The 25,686-nt window shown below is 41.1% G+C and overlaps 1 protein-coding gene across 1 annotated transcript in view; it reads right to left on the bottom strand.

The window, feature by feature from the left end:
• Positions 1–673: 673 nt before the first annotated feature.
• LOC307148340 (nuclear factor 7, ovary-like) overlaps positions 674–25,686 on the bottom strand; it is a 72,727-nt gene continuing 47,714 nt past the window's right edge. Inside the window, exons 2-6 of the mRNA XM_079853782.1 lie at positions 13,866–13,961; positions 13,419–13,649; positions 13,319–13,341; positions 13,119–13,237; positions 674–1,494 (exon numbers count right to left, since the gene is read on the bottom strand). Coding sequence (XP_079709908.1) covers positions 1,004–1,494; positions 13,119–13,237; positions 13,319–13,341; positions 13,419–13,649; positions 13,866–13,961 — 960 coding nt within the window. The 3' untranslated portion in view covers positions 674–1,003. The remainder of the gene's footprint in view (positions 1,495–13,118; positions 13,238–13,318; positions 13,342–13,418; positions 13,650–13,865; positions 13,962–25,686) is intronic.

Below are 25,686 nucleotides of genomic sequence, written 5' to 3'. Positions count from 1 at the left end.
GCGCAAGGAATTGTGGTAGCTAGATGTAAACAAACCAGCATGGCGGACCTTACGGGGCTTATGCGCATTTGTAATAATTTCTGTCGCCAAAGGTGCTTACTCCTAGTTTATTTGAGGGAAACGGAGGAGGAAGAACGGCACATAAGGCAAGATAAGCTGTTATACCTCTTATTTTACTTTATTTGTATATTTGGAAATGTATTTGGTATTATTATATTATTATTAATTTGACTGCAACGTTATATTGTCCTAAAGTGTATTCTCACCGTGTACCGCCTGCAGAAACACTGCATCCGTCGGGGCTGCCGTTGTTGTTTTGTATGGTTTCGCGGGCTATGTGACGTCAGAGCTCGTAAGTGGGAGTACATCGATCTAGTACGAGTTCACGGGTGGGAAGTCACGGGTTTGACTGCCGTTCCAGTGCACTTTCATGGGTATAAGGTTGGAAAAACACGGGTTACAGGTTGCCTGGAACGCATAAGACCCTCTGGTTGTGTCCTAGAGGTTACCCAGCATGCACTGCAGCACGAAGCGTTATGTTGATCGTCACCATTGTTCAGATTCATACGCCGATTCTTCGTGTCTCTGTGTGTGTGAAACATACAGTCGCTAAACTTTCTAAACTAGGGATTATCAAATTCTGTTCACAGATTCTCAGAAGATCACAGAGAGTCACAGAGACATGAGCAAATGATCATTTAAACTGAAATAAACAATTATTAATTTACAAATTCATTGAAACTGTACATGTGTAAAATTAGGCTCAGTTTCTAGATTTTTTATATAATTATGTGAAAATTAGCAAAGTGACAAACTTCACTCTTGTTTATCGATCTGTTAAAGCAACATGAGAGTGTGTGTGTTGCTGAGTCATGTGATCATCACGGCCCAATCACAGCCAGCGTACTGATACTCAGATCAACAGCACTCTTACTCATGAGATATGGAGTAAATACTGGAAACATGATGAAAGCAGGAAGATCCAGATCTACAGGAGTGACGTTTACTGAATATTGACCGGTAAGATCCTCAGAGAGGAAGAACAACAACGGAAGAATGGAAAGAGTGTGTGAGTGAAGGTGGTTGTGAATGTGTGAAGATGTTTGTTAGTTACAGGATCAGAGAACGACACTGTTCCTCCGTCATAGTCCAGATTCACTCTCACACGATCAAGCTTCTGTTCAACAGGAAAACCAGAACCTGAAGACACTCGGTACCGCACACTCCAGACATCAGTGTTCAAGAAAACACGTCCCTTCCTCTGGTTTGATGCTGTAGTTACTCCAAGAGTCCAGACTCTACACTCCATAACCTCCACATCCCAGCAGTGTGTTCCTGAGTTAAAACCCTCTGAACCCAGAACACAGTAATAACAGTTAAATCTCTCTGGATTATCAGGAAGAAGTGGATTGTTCCCGCTGTTTCTCACACTGGTCAGATCATCAGACAGGACGAGAAGTGGATCTGCCGTGTTTGGATCCAGAATCACAGGAGCTGATGAGACACAATCAACAGAAGCTTTTATTCTGATCTTCATATAATGATCGACAGTGAACCCAACACAGATTATTATGAATTATGACACTTTGTACTAATTGATGTTGTATAGCGAATGTGAATGAAAGAATAATGTACTACAAGTTTGTGTCTGTCATTGTATTTCTATAAATGGCATTTTACATGTTCGTGACTTCTCGTCTGCAGCTTCAGATTCAGATACAGGTTTGGGACTGTTGTCTGCGAGAGCAAATCTCAACATTCAACCTCAGATTTTTATTTTACAGATTTTCACATTAGAACTGTGAGTGTAAATGTTCATGTACAAGTACAAATATTTATTGGACAAGTTCTCAAATTCACATCTACATGATCTCGAGTTCCCTTTCGAGGGAACTCGCGATGCGTCGATAACGCTTTGGGAACGCCCCCGGCGTGAATGCGTCTGAAGCATCTATGTCAACTAGTCCAATGGAATGAATGAAATGCGCGTCACGGGCGGGTGACGTCATGACCAGGAAGCTATAAAAGCGCATCCGGTGAAACCGGCTTTAGCTTCTGTTGCCTCAGCAAGCGATCTGTGTAACTCTGTCTGTCTTATTTACTGTTGTCTGTCTATTGAAATGGAAAAGCAAATGTTCAAGCTCTGTGTTCCTCCTTGCCCGCGTTATTTAACGGGTGGGGATACACACGAGCTTTGTGTCATTTGTTTGGGAGTGGAGCATGCGGTGTCAGCCTTCGAGGGGGCTGACTGCCAGCATTGCGAGCGGCTTCCTCTCCGCACGCTCCGCTCCCGGCTGTCACTTTTTGAGGAAAGTGGTCGGCCTCGCGATCCTCAGGGTGCGGGACCCGCGTCTGCCGAGGCAGCGCGGAGAATGCATTCCTGGGGATCGCAAAAGGATCTCTCAGAAGGGTTGGAGACGGGTCCGAGGACCTTATCTCCTTCCTGTCCTGGGGGATCCAGCGCTCTCTCCCCGGTGTCGGAAGCCCGCGCTGCGGCTTCTTCCGCCCGGGAAGAGAGCCCAATGCTTCAGTGCTCCAGCTCTGAGGAGTTGGATGTGCTGAGCATTGACAGTGAAAAAAGTAAAAGCACAATAAGGGAAGAGGATTCACAGTCCTCTTCTCCAGCGTATGAGGAGTTGGTGGATGTGATTACTCGTGCTGTTGAAAAGTTGAATATTGAATGGCCAGCCGAGAAAAGGGACGCTCGTCCTAAAAGCAAACTAGATGAGCGTTTCCTTCCATCTATTAAATCACTTCCACCACGAGGCCTTCCATTTTTTCCAGATCTGCACAGTGAGCTGTCCAGATCTTGGAATAAACCATATTCCTCTCGTCTCTATAGTCCCCATGTTCACGTTTATTCAGATATTAGGGGGCTGAGAGAATATGGTTATGGGTCGATGCCACAGGCTGAACAGACGCTCGCGAGCTATCTGTCGCCTGGTTCAGCATCGTCCCTGAAGGCCTCAGCTTTGCCCACAAAGCCTCTGAAAACTACATCATCTCTCGTGGGCAAAGCATATACGGCAGCAGGTCAGGCTGGAGCATGTCTACACACTATGGCAGTGCTCCAGGCTTATCAGGCTGATCTGCTGGGGGATTTGGACAGAAACGAGGGGGTGGGGCCCGATGAGGTTCGAGAACTTCGTCGGGCCACTGATTTGTCTCTCAGGGCTACTAAGGAGACCGCCAGAGCAATTGGGCGGTCTATGGCAGCCCTTGTAGCCACTGAGAGGCATCTTTGGTTAAATCTGGCAGAAATAAAAGAAAAAGATCGTGCTTTTCTGTTAGATGCACCTATTGATCCCTCTGGTCTCTTTGGTGAGGCTGTTAATTCGGTTGTGGAAAGATTCCAGGAGGCTAAGAAACAGTCAGAGGCATTTAAGAAATTTCTCCCTCGCCGTGTCCAACCCCCTGGGGCTGCTGGGCGTGAGCAGTCCCAGCCGTCAAGCTCCTCATACAGAGCACAACAGAAAGAGAGTGTTGCGTCTCGTGCTCCGCCACAAAAACACTGGAAACAGACGCAGCACTCTCAGCCGAAGCCTTCAAAGCAGAAGCCGGATCTGAGGACCGTCCTTCAGGCTAAGAAGGCTTCGGCTCAAAAGAAAAGGTCCTGACTCCTATGGAGTCAGACCCATGAGGGCAGCCCCACCCGGGGTGGAGCGGATCACACCTCAGCATACGGTGTCCGCTCCACCTCGGTGTCCTCAGGGAGCCATTCTGCCAACCCCGCACCCTTGGTCTCGGGGCGCAGTGGTTCCCAGCGATCGTCTGGTGCAATGTCAACTCGACATTGCGTCAGATATGAACCTTCTGAGGGGGGTTCAAAAACATTCAGTTCGGGTGGTTCCTGCCGATATGTTTCGGGCCCCCGGGCCGAGTGTCTCAATTACACCAGAGGCCAGCCTCGAGAGGCTGGTTCCCTTAGTAGATTTTCTGACAGAGTGGAAGAATCTGCCAAATATTTCTCAATGGGTCCTGCATATAGTAGAGAAAGGATACAGAATCCAGTTCGGTTTGCGTCCTCCTCGCTACAACGGGGTGGTGCCCACGCTGGTACACCCCGAGCAGGCTCTGGTGATGGAACAGGAGGTGAAAGCTCTTCTGGCGAAAGAAGCTATAGAGCAGGTGTTTTCACCCGACAGAGAATCGGGTTTTTACAGCCGCTATTTCATCGTTCCAAAAAAGGATGGGGGGTTGCGTCCCATTTTAGATCTTCGTCTGTTGAATCGTACAGTTCAAAAACTCAAGTTCAAGATGCTGACACTCAAACAGATCGTGACTCAAATCAGATCCGAGGACTGGTTTGTCACAATAGATATGAAAGACGCTTACTTCCATGTCTCCATCCTCCCTCAGCACAGGAAGTTCCTGAGGTTTTCTTTCGGGGGCAAAGAATACCAGTATCGGGTTCTTCCATTCGGTCTAGCTTTATCACCCCGCACATTCACGAAGTGCGTAGATGCAGCTCTGGCCCCGCTCAGGCTGCAGGGCATACGTATTCTGAATTACATAGACGACTGGCTGGTTCTAGCGGAATCAGAACAGTTAGCGGTTCGGCATCGAGATGTCGTCCTCGCACATATGCGGAAATTGGGGTTGAGGCTCAACGCCAAGAAGAGTGTGCTATCTCCATTACAGAGGACCACTTTTCTGGGTGTGGTATGGGATTCAGTCACGATGCGAGCCAATCTATCGCCCGTTCGTGTAGCTGCTATCCTAACAGCCATAAAAGAGCTAAAGCTAGGTCAGTCACGCACTGTGAAGCAGTTCGAGAGACTGTTAGGGCTCATGGCAGCGGCGTCCAACGTGATACCTTTTGGCCTGCTGTACATGAGACCTTTGCAGTGGTGGCTCAGGACCAGAGGGTTTTCCCCGAGGGGAAACCCGCTTCGTATGATCAAGGTCACGCGGCGGTGTCTCCGCGCTTTGGTTATATGGAAGAAACTTTGGTTCCTGTCCCAGGGTCCGGTGTTGGGAGCTCTTTGCCATCGAGTTGCTATCTCGACAGATGCTTCCCTCACCGGCTGGGGAGCGGTAATGGAAGGCCGCTCAGCTCAGGGTCTGTGGAGGAGTCATCATCTCTCTTGGCACATAAATTGCCTGGAGATGTTGGCTGTTTTCAACGCGTTGAGACATTTTCTCCCAGACCTGAGGGATCACCATGTGCTTGTCCGGACAGACAACACATCGGTGGTCTCTTATATAAATCGTCAGGGGGGTCTGCGGTCGCGTCCACTATGCAAGTTGGCACACCAGATCCTCCTATGGTCCCTGGGGAAGATACTCTCTCTGAGGGCAGTGTATATTCCAGGGGGCCAGAATATCGGAGCAGACGTCCTGTCGAGGCAGGAGCTGAGGCCAGGGGACTGGAGACTTCACCCCGAGGTGGTGGAGAAGATTTGGGAGTTTTACGGCAAGGCCGAAGTGGATCTGTTCGCGTCTCAGCATACGACGCACTGTCCACTCTGGTTCTCCCTTACCCACCCAGCCCCCCTGGGGCTGGATGCTATGGTGCAGACGTGGCCGAGGCTACGTCTGTACGCCTTTCCCCCTGTTGCTCTGCTCCCAGGAGTTCTGGAGAGAGTTCGTCAGCACGGAATAAGCCTATTGCTAGTAGCACCACGTTGGCCAAGTCGAATCTGGTTTGCGGACCTGATTCATCTACTAGACGGTCCTCCCTTGGAGTTACCGATCAGGAGAGACCTTCTGTCTCAGGCCGGGGGCACAATATTCCACCCCCGACCAGAGATTTGGAAACTTTGGGTTTGGCCTCTGAGGGGGCCCAACTCATAGAGAGTGGTCTTTCAACCGAGGTTGTTGAGACCATTCTAAGCTCCAGAGCTCCCGCTACGAGGAAATTGTACTCTTTGAAATGGAGAGTCTTCACTACTTGGTGTCACCAGCGTCAGTGGGACCCGGTTAACTGTTCAGTAAACACAGTACTGGAGTTTCTGCAGGATCGCTTTGCGTCAGGTTTATGTCCATCCACCTTAAAAGTATACGTGGCAGCCATTGCGGCCTTCCACGTCCCGGTGGGTGGTGTATCGTTGGGTCGAGACCCCCTGATTACTCGTTTCCTTCGTGGCACCCTGAGGCTAAGGCCTGTAACACGCACTAGGATGCCGGCTTGGGACTTGGCGTTGGTACTGGAGGGCCTATCGGGGGCTCCGTTTGAGCCCTTAGAGTCGGTCTCAGAGAAATTTCTGACTTTCAAGACTATTTGTCTTCTAGCCATTTCGTCCCTCAAGAGAGTCGGAGATCTTCAGGCCCTTTCGGTTTCTCCCACCTGCCTTGAATTCGCACCGGGAATGGTCAAGGCATTCTTGTATCCTAAACAGGGTTATGTCCCTAAGGTGCCAACCATTATTCCGAGGCCTATTGTGCTTCAGGCTTTCTGTCCTCCACCTTTTACTTCTCCGGGCCAGGAAAAGCTGAACTTGTTGTGTCCAGTGCGAGCATTGGATACTTATGTTCATCGGTCTTCTCCATGGAGGAAGTCCGATCAATTGTTTGTCTGTTTTGGATCATCCAAGAGAGGTTGTCCGGCTTCTAAGCAGACAGTTAGTAAGTGGATAGTCGAGGCTATTTCTCTTACCTATGAGTCCTCTGGCCAGCCCTGTCCTTTGGCGGTCAGAGCTCATTCCACTAGAAGTATGGCGGCCTCTAAAGCCTTAATATCTGGAGTGTCCCTCCAAGACGTTTGTGATGCGGCGGGTTGGTCTTCTCCGCTCACATTTGTCAGATTCTATAGCCTGGACCTGGATGCTGCCCCAGGGTCTCAGGTGCTCAGTGCTTAGTGTGGGTTTTTTGACAACAGGCTTACACGCAGGCATTTGGAATTCTGGCGGCTTGGGTATTCTCGTTCCCAAAGCGTTATCGACGCATCGCGAGTTCCCTCGAAAGGGAACGTCTCAGGTTACGACTGTAACCATAGTTCCCTGAGAAAGGGAACGAGACGATGCGTCGCCCTGCCATACTTCCTGCATTCCTGTAATCGACTTGCTTCGGCAAATTTCGAAGCTAAAGCCGGTTTCACCGGATGCGCTTTTATAGCTTCCTGGTCATGACGTCACCCGCCCGTGACGCGCATTTCATTCATTCCATTGGACTAGTTGACATAGATGCTTCAGACGCATTCACGCCGGGGGCGTTCCCAAAGCTTTATCGACGCATCGTCTCGTTCCCTTTCTCAGGGAACTATGGTTACAGTCGTAACCTGAGACGTTTTGCTGCTCTTTTACCTTCATACCTGCCGCCACCTACTGGTGGTTTAGTGTCATTATTTACAACATTTCTTATTTGCATATTCCAAAAATATTACAATCTCATAACATTATTTAATGCGGTTGTAATTTCACAGTGTGTAAATTATTTTATTTAACTGGTAACAGCCCTTTAGGGTCTTATTATTATAATTTAATAATTTAATCAAATTTAAGAATTTAAAATGAAAGATGAAGCATATATTTAAAACGATTAGAGGAAAAAATGCCCTTTATAAAGGTTAAAATATCATAAATATGCAGATTTAAATTTGTTGAAGCTGACTGAACACTGATGAGAATATTATATGTATATATAGTAGTATTATAAGTATATAAGTATAAGTATATTAGTATATAGGTAGTTTGGACACTACTATTTTTAATGTTTTTGAAAGAAGCCTTTTATGCTCATCAAGGCGGCATTTATTTGATCTAAAATACAGAACAAACATTGTGAAATATTACACAATTTGAAATAATTGTTTTCTATTATAATATACTTATAACCTTTGATTTTTTTTCAGGACTCTTAGTTAAAAAAAAAGACCAGCATCTATTTAAAATAGAAATATTTTCTACCAATAGCCTATACACTACCGTTCAAACGTTTGGGGTCAGTAATTTTTTCTTTCTTTCTTTCTTTCTTTCTTTCTTTCTTTCTTTCTTTCTTTTTTTTAAAGAAATTAATACTTTTATTCAGCAATGATGTGCTAAATTGATTTTTGTTTTAAAAAAGGTGACAGTAAAGACTTGTAAAATAAATTATATTTTAATTTAATGTTTTTTTATTTAACTTTTGATTGATCAATGAATCCTGAAAAAGTATCACAGGTTCAATAAAAAAAAAAAACAGTTTTTAACATTGATTATAAATCATCATATTAGAATGATTTCTGAAGAATCATGTGACACTGAAGACTGGAGTTATGGCTGTTGAAAATCCAGCTTTGCATCACAGAAATACATCTGATTTTTGATCAAATAAATGCAGGCTTGATGCGCATAAGAGACTTATAAAAATAGCCTATATACTTTAAAGGCACACTGTGAAACTTTTCAACCTTCATAATATATTTCCAAGACCCTTGTGATGGTACATGGACTTACAATAGGTTGAATGACGCGTCTGCCATAGCCTGACGGGGTCTGTATCGCTTTTACTGGCACTACGTAACTTCGGGGTTCGGGTAGTAACCCGAGCACAAAAAGAACTACAAAATTCGACTGCTTTACGGCATACGTCACTTCCCCCCCCCCACCCCACTTCCTCAAATTTGGACGTGAGCGTTTACTGTCTATGGACGTGAGATGCCAACCAGCGTTTGTTTTCGGCTTTCGTGCGTATGTTTTTGACATGGGGGCTGTTTACACCTGGCCACTTCATGCGTGTTCTCAGATGGGATAGCTATCTGATCGTGAAAAGACCAGGTGTAAATGCCCTCCGAAACGCATTCAAGACGGATTTGAATCCGATCGCTCAAACCACTTCAGGAGGAGATCTGAGACGCATTCCAGACGAAACTGGACAAGTGTAAATGCATCTGGTTGTTGAAACCACATATGTAAAGTGTACTCCTCCCAAAAATGCTAAAAAAATAACCGTGTGAGAGGCTACATGTTATAGCCAGATATGACGACGCTACTGGAACACGCATCACCGCAGATGAGAAGCTGAGCATCTAACGTTATTCATCAAGCCAACGTGCAAACTATCGCAAATCAAAGTGAAAGTAAGTCGCAGACGCTTAACACACAATCATCATCATTAAAAGTAGAGAAATGAAATTATCTTCCAGGGCTGTAACTTATGGGGCGCCGTTTGTAAAGCGGTTCACGCTGAAAATAACAGCAACATTTTGTCACATTTAACTTCAAACAATGTTTAAAAAACTGGTATGAATTTTTGACGGTCACTTTTTACCACATTTACAACAATATTTGTCAACTTAGAGATATTTTAAATAGTTAAATCTAAATATTAAATGTTACACCTAAATGTTAAATATTAAATCTAAATGCTAAATATAAATCTAAATGTTAAATCTAAATCTAAATGTTAAATCTAAATGTTAAATGTTAAATCTAAATCTAAATGTTAAATCTAAATGTTAAATCTAAATCTAAATGTTAAATCTAAATGTTAAATCTAAATGTTAAATCTAAATATTAAATCTAAATCTAAATGTTAAATCTAAATGTTAAATCTAAATTTTAAATGTTAAATCTAAATCTAAATGTTAAATCTAAATATTAAATCTAAATCTAAATGTTAAATCTAAATGTTAAATCTAAATCTAAATGTTAAATCTAAATGTTAAATCTAAATCTAAATCTAAATGTTGAATCTAAATCTACATGTTTTGGGTGAAACTAAATATTTAACTAATATGCAAATTCAAAATGCCGGAAGTGCCAAAATAAAAGCTCGAGGTGGTCAGTGTGTGTTTATAGCATGGTTTATAGTGTCAAATAACGAATAAAAACCATCTCATAATAATAACTATAATATAACGATAATAACTACCTAAAATAATAAACACGTTTGGAGAAACTGTAGCGTATCGTGATGACAGAGTGATGACATGACATTCAGTCAAAGTGAGCCCCCTAGTGGCTGGCTATTATGGCTACAGGTCATATGTCCTGCACTTTTCATAAAAGTGACACTAGCCTCTACTCTTCAAATACAGTTTCTCCAAACGTGTTTATTATTTTAGGTAGTTATTATCACGATAATCTATGTCCAAGAGTCCATTTCCTCGGATGAGATGGTTTTTATTCGTTATTTGACACTATAAACCATGCTATAAACACACACTGACCACCTCGAGCTTTTATTTTGGCACTTCCTGTTACCGGCATTTTGAATTTGCATATTAGTTAAATATTTAGTTTCACCCCAAACATTTAGATTCAACATTTAGATTTAGATTTAACATTTAGATTTAGATTTAGATTTAACATTTAGATTTAACATTTAGATTTAGATTCAACATTTAGATTTAGATTTAGATTTAACATGTAGATTTAACATTTAGATTTAGATTTAACATTTAGATTTAACATTTAGATTTAGATTCAACATTTAGATTTAGATTTAGATTTAACATGTAGATTTAACATTTAGATTTAGATTTAACATTTAAATTTAACATTTAGATTTAGATTTAATATTTAGATTTAACATTTAGATTTAGATTTAACATTTAACATTTAGATTTAGATTTAATATTTAGATTTAACATTTATATTTATATTTATATTTAACATTTAGATTTAGATTTAACATTTAGATTTAGATTTAGCATTTAGATTTAACATTTAACATTAAGGTGTAACATTTAATATTTAGATTTAGCTATTTAAAATATCTCTAAGTTGACAAATATTGTTGTAAATGTGGTAAAAAGTGACCGTCAAAAATTCATACCAGTTTTTTAAACATTGTTTGAAGTTAAATGTGACAAAATGTTGCTGTTATTTTCAGCGTGAACCGCTTTACAAACGGCGCCCCATAGTAACTGCTCTCTCTTATTGCGGTCTTTGATTTTGAAATTTTAGCTGATGATCAATAAAATGCAGCTCATATCTGTTGCTTTCGGTGACGTGCACTCCATTAAATCTGCATATAGCACGGGAATTGAAGATCGGATTTAAATCCGTTTCGCAAAAACACATTTATGTGACCAGGTGTAAAAGGAATTGTTTTGATAAATCAGATAGCTATCCGATCTGAGAAAACGCATGAAGTGGCCAGTAAATAAATCTCTTATTTGTAAACTTGTTTGCATTCTATGTTGTGTGTTGTTGTGCTTGCTTGTAGTAGGCTATGTATGTTTTTTATATGCTGTTCATTCATTTATTGCTGATAATTAGACCAGTCCAATAATTTCCACATATAGCTAGTTTTCTATTATCAGAGCTGTTAACAGACTTGCTAACAAACACTCGTTTCTCTTACGTGTTTTTTGCGTTATGTTTTATTGCCTAGCTTGCCTCACGAACTAGTTTGCCAGCTGAACTCAGGTGTTGTGAGGTGCATTTATCACGTAGTCCTGAGGGATATCAGATGACGCTGTTGACGTTGATTCTTGCGATTATCATGAGAACAGTTTTTAATATCTCACATAATTATCAGGACATAAATAAGCCTAACGAAGAGGTTGTAAATAGTGTAAACGAGCACAATTTGCAAACTATTATGATAAATTGCAATAATCATGTCTTCGGAGTCTATCTGTGCCTATTCCATGCCCGACGCAGGTACCGGTGTACAGGGTGGAGGGGTATTTACGACAGTGCAAGTATTCCATAGCGACTCTAGGGGTCGCTGTTTGACAAAAACACAATTCCTTCACAGTGTGCCTTTAAAGGGATAGTTCACCCAAAAATGAAAATTCTGTCATCATAGACTCACCCTCAAGTTGTTTCAAACCTGTATGAATTTCTTTTTTCTGCTGAACACAAAAGAAGATATTTTGAAAAATGTCTGTAACCAAACAGTTGACGTGTCCATTTACTTCCATAGTAGGAAAAAAAAAATACTATGGAAGTAAATGGACACATCAACTGAAAATTCCCGCTCCACTTCACATCGTCCAATGAAATTTGAACTTGTTGTGTCAGATGACGATTGGTCGGTGTATTATACATGACAAACAAGCTTCAGTGAATTATGTACTAATATTGTAAAATATGTGATATGTTGATTTTTAATAGAATCGATACACTACCTTTTATTATAGAAAAAAAAGTTTAAAAATTGCAGTTGAGTCATATAGGCCTACTCACTGAAAGAACCCTATCTGGCTCGAGAGCATCGGCTCCCAGCAGACTGTGGGATATACCTGCGTTTACACCAGTGCATTTTCATCTTTTACTGTCTATGTTTAAAACGCATACCCTTCGCTACGGTTGCGCCTGGTTCACACACACTACTCCAGAGTTTTAGACCCTCGAAACGGAGACTGACCTCTTCAGTCAAGACCGAAGCAAGACAGTCACACGCAAGTGGCGTAACCCATAGCAACGACACCCCAGACTGACAGAAATGTAAAAATAAACATGAATTTAGGCTACTTTAGTTTTGTACACATTGTCATGTTAATTATAATCAAATGCATTTTGTCTTATTGACCACAATACTATCATTGATATTTGTTAGAGAAGGGGACTTGTGATTAATTTTGAAAAAGGGCAGTATCTATCTATCTATCTATCTATCTATCTATCTATCTATCTATCTTCTATCTATCTATCTATCTATCTATCTATCTATCTATCTATCTATCTATCTGTCTATCTATCTGTCTGTCTGTCTTCTATTTATCTATCTATCTATCTATCTATCTATCTGTCTTCTATCTATCTATCTATCTATCTATCTATCTATCTATCTATCTATCTATCTATCTGTCTTCTATCTATCTATCTATCTATCTATCTGTCTTCTATCTATCTATCTATCTATCTGTCTTCTATCTATCTATCTATCTATCTATCTGTCTTCTATCTATCTATCTATCTATCTATCTATCTGTCTTCTATCTATCTATCTATCTATCTATCTATCTGTCTTCTATCTATCTATCTATTTATCTATCTATCTATCTATCTATCTATCTATCTATCTATCTATCTATCTATCTATCTGTCTTCTATCTATCTATCTATCTATCTATCTATCTATCTATCTATAGCCTATATATATCTATCTAATCTGTCTATCTGTCTGTCTTCTATCTATCTATCTATCTATCTATCTATCTATCTATCTATCTATCTATCTATTAGTGTGTGTCATGAAGGACCTTTAACTCTCCAGCTCAAATCTCCTGCAGTCAGACTCACTGTTTTGGACGATGTCCTGCATCTTCTTCCAGACTCTGAACGGCAGGTTGCCCAAGTATCGTGGCACATGAATCAAAGCTCCAGAAGCCATCTGTGGATCCGGCTGTGAGCTCTGGACTCTGGAAGAACATTCAGGAGTCAGAACTGCAGTGGCTTTGGATCAGAACCAGAGAGACCAGAGACAGGAGCAGATCACTCACCTTTCCATTGAGACTGGAAACTCCTGCAGAACAAACACACCATTTATCATCAACAACTCAATCAATCAACCAATGATCAACTAATGATCTGAAATCAGACCTTCAGAAAGCAGACGTCATTGGCTTTCATCATCTCCTCCATGTCTTTGATTGTGTGTGAAAGAGCTGAGATGTGTGTGTTCATCTCCTCCAGCTTCTCCTTCATCCTCTGCTTCTTCTGCTCCTCTTCCTCCCTCAGTGCAGTGACTGTAGCTTCTTCTTCATCTCTGAGAAACTGATGAAGCTTCTCAAACTGCTGTTTAATCTGACGCTCTGTGTGCTCAGCTTGAGACTGAAATCACATCACATTCACTTCAATCATCTCAATCGACACACATCAACACTTCACATCATTCATATCAGAGATAAACTCAGATACCCGACATAGAACGGATCCAGAAGCAGATTGATGCTCGTCATTTACAGAAATAATCAACTATAATCCATTATATTAAATCATAACTGTATACAGTGATACTATACATGACTCTTGATTCTGTTTCCTCACCTTGATGTGTTGAACTGTTTTCTCAAACTCTCCTTTCATTTTTTCTCTGTGTTTAAGTTTCTCTTGTAAGGTCTTCAGTGCTGTATTGAGCTCCTCCTAGAATTGAACAAAAAACACCAGATTACAGTGAAGAGTAGAAGAGAAGACAATACAGTGATATGATCATATAATGCTGTGAAAAATTATTTGCCCTCATCTTGATTGGGTTTTGTGCACATCTCATACTAAATTGATTCAGAAATTAAAACATAAAACAAAGGCAGCTTGAGTAAACACAAAGTACAGTTTGTAAAAGACTATGTTATTTATTGAAGCAAAAAGTTATCCAATACCAACAAGGCCAGCGTGAAAATGTATTTGCCCCTGTAGTTACTAATTCCTCAAATATATTACAGTAAATGTGTTTATACTGTGGTTCAGCTGGACTAAACACAACCAGTCCTGCTTAATCAAATCAACACTTAAATAGGACTTTGTCAACAGCAAAGTTGGTTAAAAGGTCTTAAAGTGCCTCTATTATGTTTTTTGAACATTCCCTTTCATGCAGTGTGTAATACGGCTGTTTGTGAATGTAAATGTTCTGCAAAGTTGTAAAGTGGAAAGTGCACGATAAATCAAGTTATTGTCTCCCAAAAGAAAGAATCGAGTCTGAACCTCCTAAACGAGTCGTCAGTAACTCCAGTCTCACTGCTGTGACCGGCATATGTAACAGTGTAACACATTTGCATACTTAACGCCTATGGTCTTCATTGGCTGCCGGCGAACAATGTCTTCTTTGCCCCGCCCTCAAAAGCTGTTCGTGTTTGTGTTCATGTTGTGTTCATGTCGAGAAGACCCTGTTTTCTGCTCTGCAACAGCAAACTCTCTTTGTAAACACTTCCAAAAGATGAGGATTAAAACTAAATCAGTGGTTAAAATGACCTCAGCGATACAACAGCAGTGTAACCTTCTGACGACTGCTTCTCAAATCTCTGTGAGAATGAGATTCACAAAACTCTTATCCATTTAAGATGGGACCGTACCCACTTTATTTGGACCAACTCCTCAGAATCACTAGCCTGACTACGTCAGACTTCGTACTTCCGCTCAATTTCATTTCGCTTCTGTCCTCAGTCTGAGACAGCGTAATAGCTTTCCGTTTTCCTCCGGCCTGAAAACAGCCGGGCCAATCAGCGAACAGAGGGCGGGCTGAGAGCCGTGACGTAGACGCTGATTGTACCGTGGATGCGTAGATTTACTTCACATAATCTGCAAAAGTCGATCACAGCCATGTTCACTCCGGTATTTCGCTCGATGGTTTAGTTTTTGCATCATACATGTGTTTACAGTGGAAGTTAGATGCGGCTGAGCATGCGCATAACACACGCCATAACCAAACGTTATGTGATTGGCTTACGGGTAACCAATGATTTTAAACTTCAGACAAGCGCCCCCCCCCCCCCCCCCCCCGCGAGAGAGAAAACACTTCTCTATTATGCCATTCCAGACTCTGTCTACGAAGCAAAGCGAAGTAGCAGAGTTTGGTATTACCAGGCTACAGAATCACAACCTGCAAGTATGAATAATTATTGATGTATATATTTTCTACTGGGTGTTCAGAATACATAGCTTTGTGTTTAATTTTGTGTAAGTTTCCGGCTAACTCACGTTATTACAGCCTTACTGAAATACTTATGCTAATTATGAAGCTAGAATTGTGTTTTTATTATATGCGAGAAAATAAATGATCTGAGAGAAAAAAAAAAGTTATCACACTGATAGCAAAATAGCATTTCATGAGAGAAAAAAGAATATTTGAGAGAAAAGTTTTTATACCAATAGCAAAAAATAATAATATTTGAGACTAAAAAAAAAGTTTTGAGAGAAAGTATTTTCTCATAGAACATAAAAAAATATAAATTTGAAATTTTTAAAATTATTTCTGAGAAAAGAATCTCTCTCAAAATACTTTGAAAAAAACTCAAATATATATTTTTTGCTATCAGTGTGAAAACATTTTCTCTAAAAAAAAAAGTGTTTCTCTCAAAACGCTTTTCTTTGCTCTCGATGCAATTTCTTGCTCTCGTGTCAGGATTCTGCTTTCACTGTGAAATTTTGCTTTCACTGTGAAAATTGTGTCATGGGCGGGGCCACGTTCCTATTGGCCAGTCGGGTGAGCATCGTCTTGTCTTGGGAGCCGAACTGAATCATTACACCATTGTTCGGTTCACTGGCATAGATGCCGCCTCTGCCTTAGTTGAGCACGGACACTCCAATGTTTGGGTAAGATCAGGGGCATAGGAGCAATTTTGAACCTGGGGGGGACAGTAAATGCTACGGGGCTTCGGGGGAATTTATATATATATATATATAAAGCACTTAAAAGCTCAAAATATGTTATCAGTATTTATTTCTGTATTTTAACTTCCACGTTTCCTTTCCTATGTTACGTCAGTGGCGGATACAGAACTTCATTAATAGGTGGGCCTGGTGAATATACGGAGGGGCAATATCAATATCAGATATATGTACAATAACATTACAATGTCCAGCAATCGATTTAAATAACTTTTTCTCTCAAACTTTTTTTTTTTCTCTCAGATCATTTATTTTCTCGCATGTAATAAAGACACAATTCTAGCTCCATACTAATCAGCTGTGGGCCACTATTACCTAAAACTGTGTCTATTAATGCAGATTGTCTGTCGTTCTTTCTACTTTGAGTAAAAATAAAGGATGGAGCAAGATTTGTTTTTACAAACTGTACTGTTACGATCAGTCATTCACGTTAGTGCTCAGTTAACTTATGCACTGTTATTGATACAGTTAATGATACAGTTCCTGCATGTGCACCGCAATAAATTACAAATATACACATACATTTGTTAATGCTGATGCTGAGTGTAACGCAGTTCGTTGTTATGGGAAGAAGGAGGCGGGAACCAGCGATTAAACAAACTTTAATAAAGAAATAAACCAATACAAGTTAAGTAAAGACAGCAGCCCCTCACGGACGACTGCTGTCACATATAACAAAATAAAACAACATAAATCCAGGCCTGGCCTCTCTCGTCCTTCACTGTCATTGCTCCTCCTTTATGCTTCCACTCCTCCGTGAGAAATACGAGACCGGTGCGTCACGCAGGTGTTGCTCGTCAGTAATCCCACGGCCCTCGGCCTCGTCCTGCTCGCCACAGTGAGGAATTACAGTTGCAACATCTCATAATGTACACCAACTGAGTAGCGTATCACTGAGAAACGCCCTGCTCGAGTCGTCCTTGCGATGGAGGTTCGGTAACTAGTTCTTTCAATGTTTCATCGACATGTGGGACAAGCATGTTAATTGGGTGTGTGAAAGACTTCACCAGAGATTGTATTTTTTACAAAGATTGTGGTTTTATGGAGTTGATAGGAAAATTATGTTCCTTTTTTATCAGTCAGTACTGGAAAGTGTGATCAGATATGGTCTGTCTACTTGGTACGGTTATCTTTCTGTAAAATCTAAATCAAAGATACTTTATATTGTTCGAACTTCGATGAAAATGATTGGACTGAAAGACTATCCCAGTATTCAGACTCTGTATGAGCAATGCACACTAAATGAGGCAAAAATGATTTTAAGCGACCCATCTCATGTACTCTACCGCTCTTATGAACTCCTTTCTCTTGTTTGGTGGGTGTGTCAGAACTGCAGTCCAATCAGCAGCAACATGTATATAAAGCACGCGGTATTAAAGTGAACTCGCACAATGGGTTCAAGGAAAGTAATTTACAAATGTGTTTGATGCAGCTCGGTATACGCAACAACTGAGGATATTAGAAGACATGTTTGTCGTAAGTTTTATTGTAAAAAATATGGGATATCAACATGATAATGTAGTTGTTTATATTTTTAGCTTCATTGCAAGTGTATGACATTTGGTATAGAAATAAACAATGGTAATTAAGTGCTTTTCCTAAAAATGAGAAAGAAAATACAGGGTATTAAAACAGTATGAACTACAAATAAAGTCAGTATCTGTGAGGCTAAATAGATGTGTTTTAGTCTGAATTAGGTAAGATGTGTGCTTCAGTTTCAGCAATCCCTTTTGTTCTGGGCAGCAAGTGCAGTAACTGTAACATCGGGCATATTCTGTAGTATTAAACACATATTTATACCGACTTCATTAGGCTCCGAAAATTCTTCACAAAGAACACAAAGAATGGCCTTCTCAGCTGCCATAGTTGCAACTCTTGCGTCATCAGAACAGTGTGTTCAACGCACCACCGTTTCTGTTTAAAAAGCGGTGTGCAACGTTTTGTCGGGGCTGAACGCAGCCCTGGCCAATCAGAGCAGAGTAGACCAATCACAACAGACTGTGCCATCTGGCCAATCAGAGCAGAGTAGACCAACCAAAACAGACTGGGCCATCTGGCCAATCAGAGCAGAGTAGACCAATCACAACAGACTGTGCCATCTGGCCAATCAGAGCAGAGTAGACCAACCAAAACAGACTGGGCCATCTGGCCAATCAGAGCAGAGTAGACCAACCAAAACAGACTGGGCCATCTGACCAATCAGAGCAGAGTAGACCAATCAAAACAGACTAGGCCATCTGACCAATCAGAGCAGAGTAGACCAATCAAAACAGACTAGGCCATCTGTCCAATCAGAGCAGAGTAGTCCAATCAAAACAGACTAGGCATCTGACCAATCAGAGCAGCGTAGACCAATCAAAACAGACTAGGCCATCTGACCAATCAGACCAGAGTAGACCAATCAAAACAGACTAGGCCATCTGTCCAATCAGAGCAGAGTAGTCCAATCAAAACAGACTAGGCATCTGACCAATCAGAGCAGCGTAGACCAATCAAAACAGACTAGGCCATCTGACCAATCAGAGCAGCGTAGACCAATCAAAACAGACTAGGCCATCTGACCAATCAGAGCAGAGTAGACCAATCAAAACAGACTGGGCCGTCTGGCCAATCAGAGCAGAGTACACCAATCACAACAGACTAGGCCATCTGTCCAATCAGAGCAGAGTAGACCAATCAAAACAGACTAGGCCATCTGTCCAATCAGAGCAGAGTAGACCAATCAAAACAGACTAGGCCATCTGACCAATCAGAGCAGAGTAGACCAATCAAAACAGACTAGGCCATCTGACCAATCAGAGCAGAGTAGACCAATCAAAACAGACTAAGCCATCTGACCAATCAGAGCAGAGTAGACCAATCAAAACAGACTAGGCCATCTGACCAATCAGAGCAGAGTAGACAAATCACAACAGACTAAGCCATCTGACCAATCAGAGCAGAGTAGACCAATCAAAACAGACTGGGTCATCTGACCAATCAGAGCAGAGTAGACCAATCACAACAGACTAAGCCTAAGGTCTTGCCCTCTATACAGATTGGCTAACCATCTTCTCCTATGGGCACAGAGGAACCTCTGCTCTGTGAGGGCGGTTCATGTGCCGGGCTCCTCGAGCCGAGGGAGCAGACATGTTGTCATGCGGTGGACTCCCCCGTCCCCCCACGCTCGAATGGAGACTCCACCCCCGAGCGGTCAAAGCAATATAGCTCTGAAGTGGCCTTTATGCCTTCCCTAATGTAGCCCTGCTTCCGCTGGTTATCAGTCGGATAAGGGAAGATTCATGTGCTGTTCTTCCAGTGGCACCACTCTGGCAGACCCAGCCCTGGTTCCCAGAATTAGTCCAGCTACTGTGATCAGCCACATGGCCCATACAGCTGAGGAGAGACCTTCTCTCCCAGCCAGGAGGGACAATCTGGCACCCCCAGCCGGAGTTGTGGGACCTGCATGTTTGGCCCCTCAACGGGAGCCGTCAGGCCGTCCCCAGGAAGTCATGAGAACACTCTCAGAGGCAAGCACCCCTTCCAAAAGGCACCTTTACTCCCAGAAATGGTCCATTTTCTCAAGCTAGTTTCCGCTGAATGCGATTCCTTGTCAGTTCTTATGTATCCGCAGGAGATGCTGGACAGTGAGTGTGTCCCCTCCATGCTCAAAGTTTATGTGGTGGCTAAAGCAGCACATCATGCCCCTGTAGCCGGCCAATCGATCGGGAAACACAACTCGTTAATGAATGAGGCATGAGGCATGTTCCTCAGGGGGGCTAGAAGGCTGATCCCGTCTCGGTCCCATCTTGGGACCTCTCCACAGTCCTTAGGGCACTTCAGGGCCCACCCTTTGAGACGCTCGAGTCAGCTGACCTCCAGTCCCTCTCGCTGAAGACTGCCCTCTTGATGGCTTTAGCATCAGTCAAACGATTGTTCGGTCCTAATGACAGTAAAGTGGTTCTTAAGCAGAAGAAAGGCTACATGCCAAAAGTGCTTTCCTGGACAGCAGAAATGAAATGCACCCTGGACAGCAGATAGCAAAGACAGAGCACAGAACCTTGTCCTGCCCAAACTTATCTCCTTGTCCCCTTGTTTGACTTCAACTCATCCCCCCTCTCCCTCCTCTTCTCCCTCCTCAAGTCACTGAAAGTTCATTAAGAATGTCTATTTAACACATATGGTGTATTTTGTGAATATGTTGTTTTTCCTTTACATGTTTGGTGTCATTTTAATGGTCGCAGTGCGATTGGTAAAATGGTCTTAATTTCATTGCAGTCATTGGTTTAATGAGAAAGATTGAGAACTTAGAAGAATCCTGTTTCTCCTCTCTGGCTGATATCTCTTTACGATATCTCCTGAAACCATGTGCTACCCCCCTGGGGTACATGGATTGGCCCAAACAACTCTAAACAACATTTGTATAACCCCTGTTGTTCTGGTCTGGTATTTAAGGTGAGGGGACAGAGCAATATTTGGGACTCTTTACCAGGATCATCCCCCATAGTGATGTTTCAGTGTTTTCCTGTTGGAAAGCCCTGACACATTACTGTGTCTTTGTCAGGAAAACATTACTTACTTTTAGGGTCATCTTTGAGTAAATGATGTCATGTATTTTCTGAATTGGCTTTTAATAATTTACTTCTGTAATTGGCATGATACATTTTTACATTTCCTGACAAATAAATGTTACATCTTGAATTATTCTGAAGTTTTAGAAATCATTCATTTTAGTAGATTAGTGTGTAGTCTGGTGTTTCCGCAAATCTTTGTCCAGGATAGATCAAACTGAAGGCACTTTGAATGGACCATGGGGCACATCTTAGGAAGACCTTCTGATTTCGGACTATCTCCTGACTTAGCATGTTGTATGCTGCAAATATTATAAAAATTACACCTATGGGTCTGCAGTGAGCGGCTGCATAGGGTAAAATACTTGCACTGCACCCTCTGACTATTTCAGGACTGGCTAGTTTGTGATCGTGAACGCACAGTCGCGACGTGACATCTCAAAGCGACACTAGGTCCGTAATGAACGAATAATTGACCTATGGCTACGCCACGCCCCCAAACGTGATGAGCCAATCACAGTGCGCATAGCTAACCCAATACACTCGTACATTCTTTGCTTCCACGTCCATTGAAATGCATTGCAGTTAGTCAGTTTTCATTCGTTTTTATCTGTTTTTTTCTTGTCATTTTAAGTTTAAAATGGTCAAACGGTGTGCATGGGGTACATTCCAACTCCAACACTAGGTATCCTGAGAGGCTGGGCGATGGTGTGTATTTTTTACCCTTTCCCAAGCCACATCTCAATCGAGATAAGTGTCTGCTCTGGATTCATTTATGCGGTAACTTAGACCACAACACAACTAAACGTGGATAAATTAAACAAGGATGTCTACATCTGTTCTAAGGTAGGCCTAAGTCAACAACGTATTTAAACGTTATCTTTAACATCTCTAAGGTAACGTTAGCCTAGCTTCTAACTGCGTTGCAGTTTGACAAGAGTACAGTTTGACAAAAGCACAATGTTGTGTTTTACACAAATATAATTAGGCTAAACACTTTGCAGTTTTAATGATGTCCTGTATGAACAAAATGGAGTAATTACACAAATAACGTTATGTTTTTATGTTTCCACTGTTCGATCGCGATCGCGCCCGCGCCTCTCTCTCTCTGACACACACACATGCTGCGTTCACACCAAACGCGAATAGAGCGTCAAATTTGCGCGTATCGCGTCTACTTCGCCGCTTGAACATTTTGAATCCATTTGCGCGTCCAAAGCGAATAGGACGCGTGTATAAAGCGAGCGTTTGAAGCGAAATAGCACCAAACTATAACGTTTACACACTGACATGTAACGTTAAATCTTTGTCTGGAGCTGAAGCTTTTCATCGACCTTCTCAAAATAAAATGAATATAACCCTCCAATGCATAGTTAAGGCCCTTTTGGTGACTTTGATGATATATAATCTTTCTGTCTCCAAAAATCATCAATTGCCTCCTGTGAAATGTCTCCTACTGTGACAGCTGCCATAGCGCCTGTTACCGAATGTTGACTGTTTGTCCGAGTGAGTGGAGGGGGCGTGGCTTAGCCATAGGTCAATTGAAAGTATGGGATAATCGGAATAATCAAAGATCTAAATTAATTCATAATCAATATTTATGATTATTTTCTAATCAGAAATACGATCTAAATTTGATTATCATTTGAAATTGGAGTCAGATTAAGCGTAGAGCTAAAGTAATACTAAAACTAAATTTGAATAAATTAAGTGAACTTCACTGGAGCGCTGAAAAGACATACACGCATTAAACCTTCGCCAGGCCGTTGGATTCCGTCATTGGGCCAATGGGTGGTCCTTACAGCCTGCCGTTGTAATGAAACAGGAATCACAATCAGCTCTGAACAGCAGCAGCTGCATCAGTAATGGATAAATACATTTGTATTTTTACAGTACATTTTTTTCTAGAAATCTCTTACATATAAACTAAAATTATTGTCATGGAAGGGCAATAGGAAGATATGTAACTAAGATATGCACTGTATGTGTTAGAAGAGTGTGTAAAAATGAACTGAGAATTATCAGTTGACATGTAACACATTGCTGCAAAAATGAATGTACTGTATAAATACAAATGTTCATTTTATTTTTGTGTACTACAGTGTTGACTTTTCCCAGTCAATTTTTACCTACTCTCTGAATCTGAATTTACAGACAAAACTGACATTGGCCAATTTACTGACCCAATAGCTAGGTTTTGAAGCATGAATTAAATGTTTTGGGTGAGAAACTACGTTTTGCAGACATGCTGTAGAGGTCTGATGTTACAGCAAACAGTTGTAACAATTGAGCTTACAGTTTAGAGAATGTTAAGACAGAAAAACTTTATTAGTTACAGTTTTCTTTTCTTTTCTTTTTTTCTTTTTCTCTTATACAGCGTTTATGACCAGTATATTCAAATAACTGTTGCAGTAAATAACACATGATTTGAAGGCTCTTGGAATGTCTCTTACACTAAAATTTATTTTTTATTAGGATAAACCCCTTGAGATGCATCATCTCGTTTTCAAGGGGGTCCTAAAATACATCACGACCATCACAAAAGAACAATAATAAAATAAACAAGAGTACAATTATACATATTGGACAAACAAATACATACAGAACCACAAACAAAAAAAAACAAAAAAACAAAAACAAAAAAAATAAAAATAATATTAACCGAAATATACCGAACTTTACAACCATTAGATCAAATTGGCAGAAATACATTTGAAATTGAATATATAAAGTATATATATATATGTATTTGGATCACAAAATAATAATACAATTTATTTAAATAATAAAAAAAAAAAGAAAAGAATTCACATTGTGTCAGCATCATACATTACAACAGCACTAACACTCAGCTTTAGAGCTACTGCCCCCAGATGGCACATTATAGATAACACTGATGTTTTCACCTTGTTTTCTGACTTTGTAGTAAAATTAAAATAAAAAATACTGTTACAAACCTTGCTGTGGTTCTCATTTATAGGGCATGTTGTTCACGCACACTCTGTTGCTGATGAAAGAAAACTGCATCATATATGTGTGTGTCATTCAGTGTTATATTTATAAATGTGCCTGAAACAAATGACTCAGCATTTATTTCTGATATAACTTACTGTTCACACAAGCATTCTTCCTTTCTGCAACATATATAATCTAAATGAAGGCTGAGGATCTGGTTTTCTTCATAAATTCTCATTGTTGCGAGTGGGTAAACTCAAGGAAGAGAAGCACAGAGAACGGTTAACTGGTTTTATTTGTAAGAGTAGCAGTGACACGACAGGTGAGCAGTACAGGTTCAGTACAGGATTTAAGTGAAATATAACCTAAGTATAGAGTTACGGAACTTAATTTTACCCTTAACCAATATCAGTTTGCTCTGGAACAAGTAATAGATTAATAAGACCAAAGATTGCCTGTTTGATGTACCCCAAATTAATTATATCTCATGTTTATCCACAACCCAGCCAACACTTTTATGTGGGGCCCATATGGGTTACAAATGGGCTACAGGGTGTGGGCATGGGCTCAAATGGGCATCTTATCTGGGGCCCACTTGGGTCAACTAAGTAGGTCCAACATGGGCAAACCCAGGTGGGCTCCCCATGTGGGACCTAGTTAGTCACTAATGGGAAATGAGTACATGGGTTGAAAATGGGCTACACTGGGGACTAATTCAGTTGCCAAGAAGAAGTGCAAACAGTCAATCCCAAAGGTTGATTACATGGGTAGATAGTACACAAATCCGATAGTACACACATTTGTGTACACTTGTGTACGCATTGTTAGTGAATGCTCCTATCTTGTCATCCCCAAATTTCAAGGCGCTTTTTAAACTAGCGGTGGATGCCAGTGAAAAGGGTGTTGGTGCAGTCCTTTTGCAGGATGATGATTGAGGGGTTGAACATCCAGTGTGTTTCTTTTCTAAAAAGTTTAATAACCATCAAAGAAACTTTTCGGTAATTGAGAAGGAAGCTTTGGCATTGATTTTGGCTATCCAACATTTTAAGGTTTATTTAGGCAGCGACATTCCAATTAAAGTGATGACTGATCATAATCCTTTAGTTTTTTTTTTACAGCAGAGTTGTACCACCAACCAGCGCTTGATGAGATGAGATGTTTGTTTCTGCAGTCATATCCTCTACAAATTCATCACATTGAAGGAAAGGAAAATGTTTTAGCTGACGCACTGTCTTGTGTGTAACATCTTGCTATGTTCCTGCCTGTGACCTCTGGTCCATTTCTAATTGTGGATTCTTTCATAAATGTGGCCTTTTGGGAGTGGTAAATTCCCACACTCAAAAAAATGCTGGGTTGTTTCTGTAAACAAATTGTTGGGTTGACTGTGCTGGGTCAGAATGATGGGTTGTTTGGGGTACTGTAAACACATTATTGGGTTGCTCATTCTGGGTCAAATGAGTTGTAAGGGGGTTATTCACAAATAAACAGCTGGTTGGGTTATTTTGACCCAGCAACTGGTTTATTCTTTGCGGAACTTTCTGGAACTTCACTTCAGACTTGAGGAGCACGCCACACGGGAGAAGGCAGTGTTTTATGGTAAGTTAATAATGTTTACCTATATTTTTTAAAAAGTTGTGGTAACAGCAAGCTAATTTCACTGTTCAACATACAGTCTTTGATATGGAAATGTGAGGGGTAACGTATTTATTCTGTGAAACCTAAATAGCCACAGCTAGCCGGTTCGATTTTTTGACAAAATGCCGTTTTTGTGTATAAAACAAGATGCTGGACGAGAGATTTATGCATGCAACTCTCTTTACTTTTCAGAAAAACCGGAACTCAACATTTTAGACCAAAACAGATGCAACCTCAACATGCAGCGAGGCGTTACCAAACGAACACAGATTAATTCGTCCTGAGTGGACATAACATTTTCCCCTCTCTGGGGGGTTCAACTATGAAAAGTAGACACAAAGTCC

The sequence above is a fragment of the Squalius cephalus genome, assembly GCF_949319135.1.
Source record: "Squalius cephalus genome assembly, chromosome: 20".
NCBI lineage: Eukaryota > Metazoa > Chordata > Actinopteri > Cypriniformes > Leuciscidae > Squalius > Squalius cephalus.
The sequence above is the reverse complement of the archived record's forward strand: the minus strand, read 5'-3'. Positions and strand labels throughout refer to the sequence as shown.